At 36.7% G+C, this 15,443-nt stretch overlaps 1 protein-coding gene across 1 annotated transcript in view; it reads left to right on the forward strand.

Annotated features, from left to right (window-relative positions):
* Positions 1–15,443, forward strand: part of ETNK1 (ethanolamine kinase 1) — a 31,528-nt gene that overhangs the window by 5,781 nt on the left and 10,304 nt on the right. The window contains exons 2-5 of the mRNA XM_040545247.1: positions 5,024–5,283; positions 6,093–6,233; positions 7,804–7,946; positions 14,016–14,099. Of these exons, the coding sequence (XP_040401181.1) occupies positions 5,024–5,283; positions 6,093–6,233; positions 7,804–7,946; positions 14,016–14,099 (628 nt within the window). The remainder of the gene's footprint in view (positions 1–5,023; positions 5,284–6,092; positions 6,234–7,803; positions 7,947–14,015; positions 14,100–15,443) is intronic.

Raw genomic sequence — 15,443 nt, forward strand, 5'->3', positions numbered from 1 at the left:
TGCATTTTCCAGTAGTCAGTACTTTGGCTTCTCTTATGAGTAGCTGAAAAAAAGAAGAGAGAGAGAGAAATGATGAGCCTTGTTTCAAGCTATGGAATTCTTGGTAGAGGTATGCTTGTGGATGTGCCTGCATAGACTGTATTCTCCCAGAAAAAAATAAGTTGCGTCTTACAATAGAAACTTTAATGCTAAGAAAATTTCAAGAAGCATATATTATAAATATATGCCTTTTTCTGGAGATCTTGCCTCTCATTTCGGGGGTTCAGAAGCAGAACCAGGGAGAGCCCTTCTTATCGATGCAGAAACTTCACATTCCTGTTTATTTCTGCAGCAGTACAGTACTGCTTCCGATGTTTTCCTTCAGTGGATGTAAGGACAAAAATTGGAAAAAAATTGTGGAGAAAATTTGCTGGGTAGGTGGTAAGTGCTTTCTACTTTCCCCCTGTGACACTTAATTTCTGCCTTTTCATGCATGTTCCATGTGATCATAACTTGGTTCTCATTCTTTTGAACACCTGGAACAATAGGATCATATACAAGCTTTTTTGAACCACTTATTTATGAGATAGGAATATATCCAGTGCATGCCTTTATCAGAAATCTAATAACCTGATCATTATGAGATTTTTAAAGTATAATTGCTTTTAAAGTAAGCTGTCTCAAAAAAGACATTTTTTCTGCTCTTCCTGGACCTACTTGACCTGTCCTGTTTCTGTCTACTGCTTTCTGTGACCGCACTTGAATAACTCATTTGTAGTTTTCTCACCTTCACTTCGTATGTCAGTAAACAATTTGTTTGTTTCCAAGAGCTGGAGAGCCTTGAGAGTCTTGACTTCTAGCTGAATCTCCTCCTGTATTTCTTGCCTAGATCGTGGGCCAGTATAAATATCATTTCCAGGAATGTTGTCAGAATTCAGCTGTAGCTTAGCATCGTATCACCTGAAAGTAGGTACCACAAGGTGATTAGTACATATCACAATATTTAAGTTTTTACGGACTACTAGAGTACCAGAATTGTGCCTTTTTTTGTTGTTTTATGCACTCAGTTGTGTTCTTTGCTTCCATTGGCTCTCTGTATTTCTAGATTTATTTCAAGAATTTCCTACCTGGTATATGTAACACTGTAGATTTTTCCATCTTCTACATGACCTTGAGAGCTTACTGATTTTTTTTTTCTTACCTCTATAATAGGGGTCTGTTCTGATCATGCTTTTGTTACAGAACTGATGTTTTGCTCTGCTGCGTCTCAGTTTGTTTCAGGGAAGACCTTCCAATCAGATTGTTTAAATGTTGCATTAATTGTGTATTGAATAAAGTATTACATTCTTTTATTGGTAGACAACATTAAATGTTTTTTCATGCTGGAGTATGGAAATTGTCTGCTATGTTATTAGAAAAGTAAGCAAACTCTTCTGCCTTCTTAAGAATCAATAAATAAAATGCTCCTGGGTGTAAATAATTACCTATAGCAGCATGTTACAAATAGATGCTAATAAGAACTAGAGTTCCTAAATTATAAGTCAAGGGAGTCCAATTTCCGTGTTGTGGAGTTGTTTTTTATTAATGCGAATGAGGCTTATTTTTGAGGGGATAATAGACCTATGCAGTGTGACAAAAGCTGTGAGGTGGCCAGAAGTTTCAGTTTGACCATCAGAAGCAAACCTAGTGTTCTTATTGTTCATTGCATCAGTACTATTTAGGTCTCTGTTATTTGTGCTGTCGCTGTTTCTCAGGACCTTAGAACCTGCTCTTGTTGTCCATAGTGCCATCCTGCACAGAGAGAAGGGCAAGCTTGATTAGACAGTTATTTTTATACACATAGGAAGGGGTAGCAGAAGTTCCAGTGATTTGAAGCTGACTTGATTTCATAGGAACTTTCAGCCAGCATATGGTTGTGAAGAGATAGTGTTTTGAGGTACATAATGGAACGAATCAGGAGCTACCTGTGTGCCAGGTGCTCATATCTTGAAAACATCAGTGCTTTTAAACTAAAAGTTTTCACCCTAAACCTTAATGTAGCACAACTGTTGTATATGTGGATGTCACTAAGCAAGTTATTTCTTTCTGAGAACTGCTAAGAACATGAAAGCGTATCCTTCTGACATGTTTCAGGAGCAGATAACTCTGGTGGTGGACTCTTTCAACTTTTTGAGTTTATTCTGTTTGTATACTGAAAAGCATGAGAATCAGTACTTCCACATTGATCACAGGAGGTCCCTTCTGTGACTATACACTTACCGGGGTGGGGGACAGATGATGTCCTTACAGAGATGTCACTTATGATTTACAAGCCACACTTGAAATGAATAAATACTCTGCTTGGTCAAATTAGATAACATTGCTCAGGCATGTCATCCTTATCTTAGAGAAAACTTGTAATATCCGTGTGAGTGTCAAACAAAAATATAGTAGTGTTAAAAGTATAAATGTATCTTACCGTGGAAACCAGTAGGTATGCTAAACTGTACAGTTTTTAAGTTGTGCTAAGTGTAACGTTATTTTGGGTGCTTTGAGGACTGTTTAAGGCAAAGACTTCATTACTTGTCTCCTATTTTGGATTATTAATAGCTAGTAATAAAAGTGTCTGTAAATTATAAGGTCCTAATTCTGGGTGAATCATGTGAATAGGCTAATTTGACTTTATGGCTTGACTTGCTGAACCTATTTGTGCGAGACTGACTGTCCGTAACTTTTTATGCAGAGTACTTTCCGTATCCTCTACCATTTTTTTCTGCCTTTTTTGAGTTTGTTTGCTTAATCACATAAAAAATCTGAGTAAAGCAAGATGCGATAGTTAAAACACATCTTTCTCTGTGAGTTCCTCCCTTTCTAAACAGGGAAACTCAATTTCGGTGTGTGTGTCTTAAGGGTTTAAAAAACTCCTGGTTATGCTTGATGTCTCCAAATCCATGAGACTTGAAAAATAAACTAACTTGTGTTTGAATGGTACTACTTGGCATTTCAAAATTAGACCCACTTAACCTTAGAGGGGGGGGAAAAAAAAAGTCAGTTTGACTTGTTTTGCTTTGCTTTCAAAAAAAACAAACACCTCCTCCAAGGTTTTCAGGGACAGTGATGCATGTAGAGAAGTTGCCTGTTGTTGACATGTGTAATTTAAAAGGGGGGAAAAATTTTTTTTAATGTTAAGCTTTCCTGTAAGGTCTGAAATGCAGCAGGCCTATTCCTTGGTCAGTAGTTTTGTTCCGAGTCTGACACGTCAGTTGTGAAAGAAAATTTCCCCAGTGTTTGTGGGTTGCCTTAAGCAAAAGTGCTTGCAGCTTCCAGTACCTGCATAGTTGGAAAATGTTCAAATGCAGGTGATCAGGCTGTCTCCACTTGCCTCATGTGCCAGAAGTTTACTGAATGAGAATTGATGATAAAAGTGCCTCCTAAAGAAAGGTGGTAAGTTAGTTAAAAGATGCCCATCGAAGGGAAAACTGTGTATATCTAAATGCATATGTGAACCAACTTGAAGTTGCCTTCTGTTGGTTGCTTATTTTAGTGGAAGGTCGTTAAAGGACGCTTTGTGTAATGGTTGATTCTTTTATAATTTAGTTTTAATTAGTGCTTGGGTATGCAACAGTGTGAGAAAAGGCATGAATTTAAACACAAATGTACATGAATGCAATTTATGGTTGTGAGTGCCATAACTGTAATTTTTTCACTTGCGTTTAAAACAGCAGGAGTCTGTTAAGTACTCAGAAAAACATTGGTGTTCTTGCATGCGATGTTGCCTGTCTGAAAGTGTGCTTGTCACCTGAAAATGTTCATCTATTGCCCTTGAGACACTAGGAGCTGGAGTTAGGATGGGTAATGCTCATCTGGCAAGTTTGTAAGTGTTCACTCGGGGTTGACTGGGCACAGTTTTACAGCACTGAGCACCTATTTTCTGAGCTGTAAAACCGTCCCAGATTGTAGGAGAAGATAGAGAACTGCTGTGATACTCTTGGTTTGCTTTCAAATGCTTGACTGCCTGCAACTATATATACATGGCCTAGTAACTCTGGATTTACCCTGCTAATCTGGTAGCATCTGCAGGACCTTTTAATCGCTAGTTTAGTCCCATGAAAGGAGAAGCAGCAGTTAGTGGTGGAATTGGTTTCTCCCCCCATAGCTAAGAACTTCTAGCAATCATACCCCCACTGTTGTCTGAAGGGCAATGAGTAAGTTGCCATTAGATGTAAATAAAATGCTCAAATGATGAATGCTCTTCTTTTTGTGGAAAGTTACTTGCTTCACCTTATGTATTTTCAGGCATTGGTGACTACACTGGTCACTGAAGCAAAAGTAAATTGAAGGGCTTTAAAACTGCTGTTGTATGTATCTTAAAGTCTTAAAATGCTTGTTTGTCTTTTGAGTGGCATGTACTAGTTATGAAGTAGAATGATGGAAGAGTGAGTCTTGTCAGAAGCTCTTTAAATTTGGAGTGGTACCTGATGTTGAAGACTGGGGTCTTGGATTTGAAGTACTCCATCAAATTTGTGCAGTAGCCAAAGTGACTTTGCAAATTGTTCTCAAGCAGCAAAACCTCAAGACTAGTGGGAAGATAAAACTCGGGTCAGAAGCAGTTCACCGTTGCTTTCTTTTTAAAGGAGTAGCTTAGGACTCCAAGAATATCTTTCTAGTGTTTGTCCACTGATCAGCAAATAATGAAATTCTGAAGTGCATCAGAACGGTTTCTGTGCTGCCCTGTGTTCATGATCAGTTTTGTTGCAATTTTAGGATGGCCACCTTGTTTGGGCTTTGATTTCAGCTATCATTTTTCAGCATGGTTATGTGAGAATTTGTTTTATAATATTGAGCTTTCAGTTACTGCCTTTAACATGTAGTGTTTCAGTAGTTCACTGTGGCATGTTTTCATGTTTTTCTCTTGATGTGTTAAATGGAAAAATCTTTGTAGATTTCTTTTTTAACGTTTAATCTAGTGAAGATTGTCTTCTGAGCCAAAGAATAACCCTGTATTCTTCTCTTGCACCCTGGAAATACGGATCTAAGTCACTTACGGATTGTTTTTACTTTTCAGCTGTTCACTGATGGAATCACCAATAAACTAATTGGCTGCTACGTGGGTGACACAACAGATGATGTGGTTCTAGTTAGAATCTATGGAAATAAGACTGAGCTCTTAGTTGATCGAGATGAGGAAGTGAAGAGTTTCCGTGTGTTGCAGGCCCATGGCTGTGCACCTCAGCTATACTGTACTTTCAATAATGGCCTGTGCTATGAGTTCATGCAGGGAGAAGCACTGGATCCAGAGCATGTGTGCAATCCTGATATTTTCAGGTAAACTTCTAAATTTATTTCTCTGAATTCTGTGATACATATATGATGTTCTGTCAGGATCTGTCCAAAGGATCTCAGGCTTAGCTTATGAGCAGACAAAAAATAAATATTTGTATAAACCTGCACAAAACTGATGCTCACTGTTGTGACTGCTTGCTTTCTGATGTCTTAGTTAATCATATTTCAGTTTTGAACAAGTGATCCTTGTTGCTCCCATGGAAGACTAGATACACTTGTTAAGAGTTCTGCTTATTGTGAGTGTTTAACACTTCAACACTTCTGCTAGGCAAGTTATTTGATGTGGTGCAGCTTTACGGGGCTGGGCTTCATTAAATCAAGTCGTCCTAGCCCTGTTCCTGGTCTTCTTCATTTGTGAATAGGCTCAATATATTTCACTGAGACATAATTTTCATACAATTAGCAGTGAACAGAAGATGCTGGTGTTCTTAAGATTGTAGACTTTCATGTGTTTGCTGAAATGTATCTGTTGCCTAAAAACTGTAGCTAATTTAAGTCAACTCTTCTAAAGATAAGCAAGTTGAAGAGTGAAAATAAAGGTCCATAATGCATGCTGTAGCTGAACTCCAATTCCTCTCCCCACTAGTGCTCCCCCCTACCCTTAGTGCTGTTAAAGGCCTTTTGGCTCTAGAAGGATGCTACCTTGTAGCTGTGCTGCTCATATTTATGCTCTTTTGATTCTTTTGCTGGATGTCCTATGATGTTTCTGTTAAATCTATTTTTGCTAGGAAAGATACGATAAAGGCTGTCTAATCTATTGCAAATATAACATTACATTTTTTTCTTTTAAGACTTATTGCCAAACAGCTTGCTAAAATCCATACTATCCATGCGCACAACGGTTGGATCCCTAAATCAAACCTCTGGTTGAAGATGGGAAAATACTTCTCTCTTATACCCACAGAATTTGCGGATGAAGAAGTAAATAAAAGGTAGTTATTTGATTATGTGCTTTCCTGACTTCCCGTTCTTTTAGAATGATGGTTGGAAGAATATTTAAAAAAAAAAAAAAATAGTTTGGGTTGCCATCCAATCTAGGAAGTATACAAGATCTTACATTCTGTCATACTCTTGCATACCAGTGTAGCTATATATGTGTCAAATATGATCAGGATAGTTTTCTAATTTGTTTGATATATTCTATGTATTCATGTATTTCTTGTTATGATTGAACACTTTATGCATAATGACAGTAGTTGTTTACCTTATTTAAAGAATGAAGATTAAGTAAAGTATTGAATCAAGGTTAAGGAAAGTATTTCTTCAGGTAGTTGGATCTCAACAGCTTTAAAAGATAGCCATCAGTTTCACAAAGGCACATGTTTTAGAATGAATGCAGAAAACATGGTGTTTCTTTCCTGGGGTTGTAGGAGTACTGTTATTGCTCATTCTAACCTGCCTTTCTTAGCTATCTCCTACATTTGTTCGGTTTAGGGACTTGTCTAAAACTGAGTGTTATAAAAGTAAAGCTAACAAAAGGCTGCTTTAGATGATGCGATAAGTTGAAAAAGGGTTTCCAGAGAAGTAAGAAGAAAAAGGCATCTACTGCACAGTCATTCTAGACTTGTGTTGTCATGGAGTATGAACAGCAGTTTCTCCTGGGTTTGGGGTGGTTTTTTTAGTATCCCAGTAGAACTCTTGACTTGGAAATCAGGCTGTTTTTCCTAGGAGCTTAACAAAATAAGAATCCAGAAGATTCTAGAGTCAGTCACTGGAAAAATTGGGATGAAAATAACAAAAACTGGGAGAAAACCTAGCCTAAATAAAATTTGTGCTGTAATTTAAAGCTGGAATTGAAGGCCATGTTTCTCAGGGAGGGGAGATCAATCTTCAGAACTATAATTTGGAAGCGTCTGTACAATATCAAACTTCCTATTACTTGGTAAACAGATTCCAGCTTAAACATTCTTTATAGAATTTCTTTGAAGTCACTGATGTCAGCTGCCTCTCTTGCTGTGTTGTAATTAAAGAATACTCTAGCAAAGTTTTTTTCCTACAACATAAAATTATAAAGAAAACTGGAAAGAGAATAATTGAGAATCTGAAAGATAAAATGACTGCTTCAAAGTATACTTACTGTGTCTAAAGGAAAAAAAAAGACGAATCTTACTTCATCTATACTTACTGCATATTGTACTTGAAGGAAGTAATGTAATGTGAGCAACAAGTGAATTAAATTCATGCTATAAACCTTTTAATCTATACTCCTATAAAAAATATTCTTGACTGTGTTCAAGTTCTGTACCTAACTGCTGGTCTGTCATTATGTTTACCACACAGATAACGTTTATAGAGTTGCTTTTGGGGAGGACTGAGCAGAATAACTGTCATAATTTGACTGCAGTGGTGCCAGGGGAAATAGTACCCTAATTTTGAGAGAACATCTGTTGAATTATTTGAAATTTAGAGTGTAGAGGAAAATAATTAAGTTATTTCATTACAGATGCTTGGTATGGAACACACTACTAAAAATTAACTCTCAAACTTCTTACACCTGAAAAGGTTTTTAAGTGAAATTCCAAGTCCTCAAGTTCTTCAGGAAGAGATGGCCTGGATGAAAGAAAGACTGTCAAATTTAGGATCACCAGTGGTACTCTGTCACAATGACCTGTTGTGTAAGAATATTATTTACAACAAGAAACGAGGTATGTATTGAACTAAGCAGTAAGTAGTAGCTTAGTTTGTTTATTCTGTAGTTGTATTTCCTACATCAGTGGTGTCCTTCTAGTGATGGTAACAACTGAACTCAGCTTGAGCTTTTAGCAGTCAAGGTAATGGTAGTGATATGTGTAACTACTACGTTGTTTAATTAGCTGATTCTCATCTATATGTTACTGTACAGAGAACAATATTGTTCCTTGCTTTTTTTAACTAATTTTGTTAATCCACAGCCTGCCTGTATGACTAGGTTTCAAAGTATGGAATTGTTTATGTTAATTCCATTTGAATCACATAAAGCTTTGTTCTGGGGGCAGAGGAGGGGGGGATCATATGAGCATAGAAAATAACCTAAAGACATCTCCTGTAATTTGTGTGGTGTTCTGATTTGTGATTGTGTTGCTGCAAGGGAAGACAGCTTCGTGATTATGTATTTTAGTGATACTTAGCACCACATTCAGTCGCTCAATTTATGTTTTATGAGGTACATAGGCATCTTAAAGATTTCTTTCTTTAATTACATACTTTATTTAAACAGCTGTAGGCAATACACATCTTGGCGAAGATTAATTACTTTTGTTTTTATTATAAAATAACTCCAAATAATTTTATTAAAGAATGACTCAACTAGAATCTGCAAGGCTTCTATATAAACCCACACTTTCTTTTATTACTTGATTTTTAGTGGTTTGAGGTTCGGTTACTAAATGAATCAATTAAACAGGATATTAAGATGCTAAAATGAAGAAAAGGGAAACTTAAGATGCTAAAATGGCCATAGTGCAGTAAAAATGTTTACCTTTGCACAACTTGCCTTGCTTCTCAAATATCTGAGCTCAGCTAAGTGCAACAAATTCATCAGGTTAAATATTTAAGACTCATTTGTAATGAGGATGACTTCTTCCTTTCAGAAGCTTCATATCTTTACTACAGTTTGGTGATATGGTTGTAGGTATTTTAGCCAAAAGTGTGTGAAAAATAACTAGGAATCAAAAAATCGGCTTGTGGTCTCACACACATTGGAGCTGTGGTATTACAGTACCAAAAATAAATCTGTTGTTATTGAGTGGGTATTCTCAATGCTGAAACTACCTTGAGTTTTAGTATTCCTCAATTACCTATTAATGTAAAAAGTAACTTTTAGTCACTTTTCATAGTAGAACCATGATTCAATGTAAAATAAAACAGGAATTCCTTTAAAAGGCTCGTTGTCACGGTCAATAGGCTTGAAGTTCCTACTTTTAAAACAAATGCTATATGCTTTTCTTTTTGTAAACAGAATGGAGGAAAAAACAATGCCAGCAGTGCATCACTTATGAGCAATCCTACAATAACCAGTGTGTGAGTGTTTAGTGTTTGGGGAGAGGGTGGGAAGGAGGGGGGGAGCATGTAAAGCACTTTGGCTTCAAGCTACCTATAAACAACTTGGGGGGGAAGAAAGACTTGAAATACGAAATAGGTAGGTTGATTGTTCAACTTGTTTGAATGTTGCACATGTACTGTGTTGTACAACTTTTGTAATCTGGATACAACTGGTACTGTTTTATAATAACCAAACCTCAATGCAAGCTGTAGAGTATTTGTATCTCTCTTCTGAAAGATTGTTTCTAATTATGTACTTTTTACAGAGCAAAAACTGTCTAATCTATTAGAAAAATCTAAAAATGAGGAATATGATTTTAGAAGTGGAATTGCAACGTTAACTCCATGTGTATTGCTGGAATTCTGTTCAGTACAGCAAAAGCTTGTGTTGATTGATATACAGATAACTTCGTAAGAGCACAAAATAATCATTAGGAATGATGAAGCTACTGTATGAAGGTAGCTAACGAGCACTGATGATGCTGAGATTATTATGAAATTTACTCAGTTACCTAGAAAAGCTCTTGTGTATCAAAAAGATCTTGGCTGACCCTAAACTGGAACTGAGGGGAGAGAATCATTCATCTAGATTAACTACTTACCTTTTTTTTCTCCCCATTAAAGAGTGAGCAGAGCTGGTAATGCTGATTTAGCTTTTCAGAAGCTGGCACAAAACAATTTAGTTATGGATTTTAATGATACTGTATTTGTTATGTTTGTGAATGCTTAAGATGCATCTACTCGGCATGTTTGTGTTTAAGCTACAGGCTATCAGCAGATACTAAGACTTTTGTCCAATGCACGTAGAACAATTGTAGCTTATCCCAATACTTTGCTTTAGACTTGTCCTCTGGATTAAATTAATGTTAAATTTTCAGACTTGAAAGAAAAATCATAGCTGTCATATACTGCTTTTAAGAAGAATCAATCTCATGTCCTCACACTTTATTTATGAGACTAGAATAGCATGTTGAGTGCTAGCTTTGTTTAATGAAGTGTCAGTCATCCGATTTGAATTTGTTCATGCTGTGGCTGGGAGAACTTTGCCTCTTGCTGCTTTGCTAATGTCCGTTTTTAGTCACTCAGGATATGAAAATTAACAAGTGTCATTTTACATAACGTATAATAATCATCAGTGTGAACTTTTCTTTGAAGGATGTAACTCAGAGCTTCATGTTGCTCTTAATTACAATTTGGACATCAAGATAGCACCAAGCATATTTTGGCTTGGTACTGCTTATTTATAGACCTGTTCTTATCCTGTTCAAGTTTTCTTTTTTAACATGAGTTGGGAATTTCCAAAATACATGATCTTTTAAGAGTATTCAAATACTTGCTGTTTAAAAAGATCAAGTATCAATATTCTTTTGTCTATATCTGTGTTTTTTTTGAATGTATTAAATTCATCTGCCAGGAAGTTAAGTGTGTAGGTAGATGGCTGGTTTTGTTCTGTTTATTCCCTCTGCCTACCCAATGTTTTCTATGATCTTTGGTAGGAGTCTGTGGGTGCTCAGTGCTTCTGAAGACTGAGGTATGTTTAAGGCTTCTGGTTTTGCTCTAAAAACCTGTTTTAATTTTGCAAAGGTATTTTGGGTATTTATAGCTAAAATTGGTGGGTATAGATAATGTCTTTACTGAAGCTGTCTTGTAGGGCCTCTGTGGCTCACCTGATGAGCAGGATAGGATACATCATTCCGCTGTGGTAACTATAGCTAGGGCTTGCTTGTTGAGTGTTTACCTTACCAAACCATTGAAAGTGAAGGGCAGCTATAGAGAGATATCATCACCCCTTCTACCTTTCTGTTCCCTGACGAGATCTAACAGATACCCTCTTGACTATTTCTTGATCTATTTAAAAGGAATCTATTTCTGGTGTATATAACACATGATTTCCACTTTGGAACTTTGTGGTGTTCATAGATTAGATTGTTGCCTACAGTATCAGCTCCCTTGATGAAAGGAATGTCTCGATTTGAAATGCAAATTTCTTGACATCTTTATTCCTGTTGATAATAATAGCTGCTCCAGAGAGATGATAGAGCTTACTTTTAAATAATGGCTCACTTCAATAAAATCCAAGTGCACTTAGACCATCCTGTTGTTGGTCTCCCTGCTCCCAGTAGTAGCAGTGGGATGTAAAAACTTTGTGTTTATTTAAAACCTCCGAACAAATGCTAACTGATCAACTGCTAGTGTAACCCATGTCTTTCTAGCAGTGGCTTTGTGGTATGAGCTGCAGTAAATCTTAAAAGTAGCTTCTGATGCTGTGGATATTTAAATGATAAATGTAAAGGTAAATATAAAGGTGGTTCTGCTTCTTCTAAATGAAGGTAGCTGAGATGTGTCACTTCATAAATGCATAACGCATATGAACTTTAAGCTTTTGCTTTCCTTATAGAAGAAAGTTGCACCCTTGAGTATTTTATGCCAAAATCAAATTTAAGGTTCAGTTCCACAGTAACATGAGTCTGAAAGAGACATTTTCACTTTGAAGTTTCATCTTACCAAATATGGGTGTGCCAAATTTTCTTCATCTGCTTCAGGTTACATATGCCGTTGTTGCTGCCTTGTGGTGGTATTCTCTGTGCTACTTAAATGCAGTGACCAAAGGTTTCACATCACTTGTTCACGTGTACTTCCCCATGGGAGAGTGCCTGGTAACAGCCTCATCCGTATCTAGTTAGATTCAATTCTTACTTTGTAATACTGTTATTTATAACTGGAAGTAAGATTTAAATGTTAGCTGAATTAAAAAAAAAATAGTGGCACGTACAGGTATGTTCAAGATGAAATTTGTACATTAAAGAAATTTAAAGTATATCACTTTGATGTTCTGCAAGCAGACTTTTACCTGCCATGTTTGTATCATATATGGGGGGGGGGGGGGAACTCAGAATACAATCAACATTTAATAATGGTAGGGTGGGGGGTGTCAGGAGGTCAGTTGTGTAGCAGAATATTAACCAGGGTTGGGCTGTGCATTTTGACTGGCTTGTAACTTACAGATGTTTGTTTTAAAAGAAGTACATAAAGAACCAATGAGAAGCACAAGTGTATGAGTCTGCCAGTCAGGCAGTGGCAGAAATTGATCTGTGACAGTATCATAAGATCTTGGCTGCAGCTGCTGTAAAACTTCTTGTCCCTTCAGACCCTTCAATTTTCCATTGCCAACAAGATTTTCCTGGGAGGACCTTGCCACTTTGCATTCTCATGTTGGTTTGTCAGAGCCTAAAAGGTTTAACCTCATAACCTTGGTAAGCAATCCTCTTTTTCTGTGGAAGCAAGTGTAAACCTGACTTGGAGGATTGTGACTCAGTGATTTTGTTTGTGTTGTGGGGTTTAACTTGGATTATAAGTACTTAGACAAGAAGATGGATGCATTTGGAAAATGTTAATGTGTTTCAAACATGGTAATGATGAACTGTATAGATACAAGGAACACTTCTAACAGTTATTCTGTTATCTTGCTTGGGACAGACATCTGGCAAAGCTATTGTATTGATATGTGCAATATTCATAAATCCTAAGGAGGCAGTATATTAGACACTTAAAATCCTTAGCCTAGGAAATACATAAGAGTAATATTCTTAATCTGCTTTTTTATCTAGAGATCTGGTAGTTAGTATTAGTATCTATAAGTGTATTCTAAGTCAGGCTAACAGGATTGTTCATTGTAATAGTAGTGTATTTTATTGCGTAAACATGCAGCTAGTCTTTGAAAGAGTGGCAATAGAAAGGGAAAAGAGTGCAACTGTGAAAGTTACCTATTTCAGCACAGTAGCTTGTACATTTTAAGCTTCTGTGAACAGAACTTAAGTTAACCCATTGCTTCCATTTCTGCTGTTTTTTCTGATTTCTGTTTCTCCCTTAAAATACAAAAGCTGTAGTTTTACCTTATTATTCCAGCTTATTGAAATCTTGACTGCTTGCTGTGGTGTAAACATTCTTGAGCAGGTTCAGTGCTGTACCATCTTGAGTGAAGCATTTTTCCCAGCTTCCCTATAGGTAAAAACACTGTATAGTATAAAAGTTAGCAAGTAAGTTGGAAACAGTTGGGACTATTGCCACCTTCCTTATCCCTTATCATCAGTCCTTGTCTATGTAATACTACATAGTTTCACTGTTTTGAAGAGTGGTCTCTCAATGTCTTGAGGCTAGTTTAAGCCAGTTTAAAAAAATGCAACAATTTGAAAATAGTCCTTTTTTTGTAAGTGCAGCTGGGCAAAGGGGAAATATTAACATATGAAAAGAAAATACGAACATGTTGCAACGTGTTAGTCTACCATGGTTGTTGCACGCTTCTCTGAGAGTAAATAGGGAGAAATTGGTCTGCAGTTTCCTCAAAGCTTAAACAAAGGATTTTCTACCATATATTTTATTTTGAAGGTAATGGATGCCCTCGTGTGGTAGAAGTTAAAATTAAAATTCTGCTATTCAGACTAAAAGTAGAGCACTGTAAGCTCTAGGTAATTATTGAAGAGCTTTCTAGAATCAATATTCAAAGAAGTCTTATACCACAAAAATCACAGCCTTACCCTGTGAAGTCTGAGTGCACACAACTGGGTACAAATAAGATGGGTGTGTGAGGGTTTTTTGTGGGCTTTTTTCCATTAAAACTTCAAAGGACACCAAAGGATTAGGGCCATGAATTCGTTAAATGTGGAGTCTGATGTTGCTGCTGTTGTCTCACATAGGTGATGTGCAGTTCATAGACTATGAGTACTCTGGATACAACTACCTGGCTTATGATATTGGCAATCACTTCAATGAATTTGCAGGTAAAAATTGGATCTTTGAGGTAAAGGTTAACTTGACTGGAAAAAAAACCACTTTCTCATTCTCGTAGCATGTTCTGTTTTTCTCTTTTCTCTGTAGATACTTGTATAGCTGTTAAGAAGATGGTATCAAAATATGTCTATTGGTCTCTATTTGCAAGCCAGTTATACCCTTCCTTTACAGCTCTGCTAGCCCAGAAATGGAACATAATGTCTTAAGTCTTTGCAGTTACCTGTCATTCTGTGAAATCACCCAGCAGAGACTCAGCACACTATAATGAAATACTGCAGATATATCTTCTACAGCATACACATGTTTGCATGTGTGTGTGTATATATTGCCAAATGTAGAATATACTGTGTGATTCCGCAGTTCCAAATAGCAGACTTCTATGGTGTCTTGCTGATTTTGTGTGTGTTAAGTACTTGCCCTTGAGTCATGCTAAACTTGAGTGGTAAAGGCTTAAGATTATGTGATAGAATAAAAAGCCAGGTTTTAGCAGTAAGTTGCAGATAGATTCCTTCATTAAGTAGTTTAGTTTCTTTCAGTGAATGCCTGTTCCCTTCACTCCATAAGAGAAATAGCCTTGAGCATGTGCTATGTTATTTCACAGTATGGGGCAACAGGTAAAACCTATGTAATGTTTAGTATAGATGGAAAGTGCAGTATGGTGAAAATGGGAGCCTTAACTTACCTGTCATTGTTTCTCAAAATAAATCTTAAGTCCAGGTAACTTTTTAGATTTCAGAGTATATACTCGATAATTTTAAGTATCTGGGAAGTAAGTTAAGTTCTTTACAAAATACATTTGAAAACTTTCAATTTATTTTGTCTGGGACTTGTAAGAGTCTGAGTACATCTTCAAAGAGCTAACTATGCTAAGAAGACTCTACAAACATTTTTTTGCCACTGAAGAAGAGTTTTCACCTTTCATATTCTCTATCTGCCCAGTACAAATCTGAACTTTTTTAAGAAAGGAGACCAAGAAGGTGCCTCAAAGGAAGAGGAAGCATGGCTAAGAATGTCTCTTTAAACACAATACTTTTTTAATCCTGCTTTGTGGATAGAATATATTTCCATGTCCTATGGTAACTGATAGTAAGAGTCAACTGTGATCTGGGTCTCAGAAGTCCTGGTAGACTCTCTATGGATGTGGTTGAGCATCTCCAGTATAGATAGATTTGGAGCCGCATGCTGTGAAGAAGAACAGGACAAAAGAGAGCAGTTATGAAGATAAGATTTTTAATTCTACCAACACCCTGTAGGAGGCGAGGGGTAGACTTCTAATAGTTTTAGCCTCAAAAGCTTTTTTGTCAGCTTAGTTGCTGACAATGTGTATGTATCTG

This window comes from Cygnus olor, chromosome 1 (assembly GCF_009769625.2).
Source record: "Cygnus olor isolate bCygOlo1 chromosome 1, bCygOlo1.pri.v2, whole genome shotgun sequence".
Lineage (NCBI taxonomy): Eukaryota > Metazoa > Chordata > Aves > Anseriformes > Anatidae > Cygnus > Cygnus olor.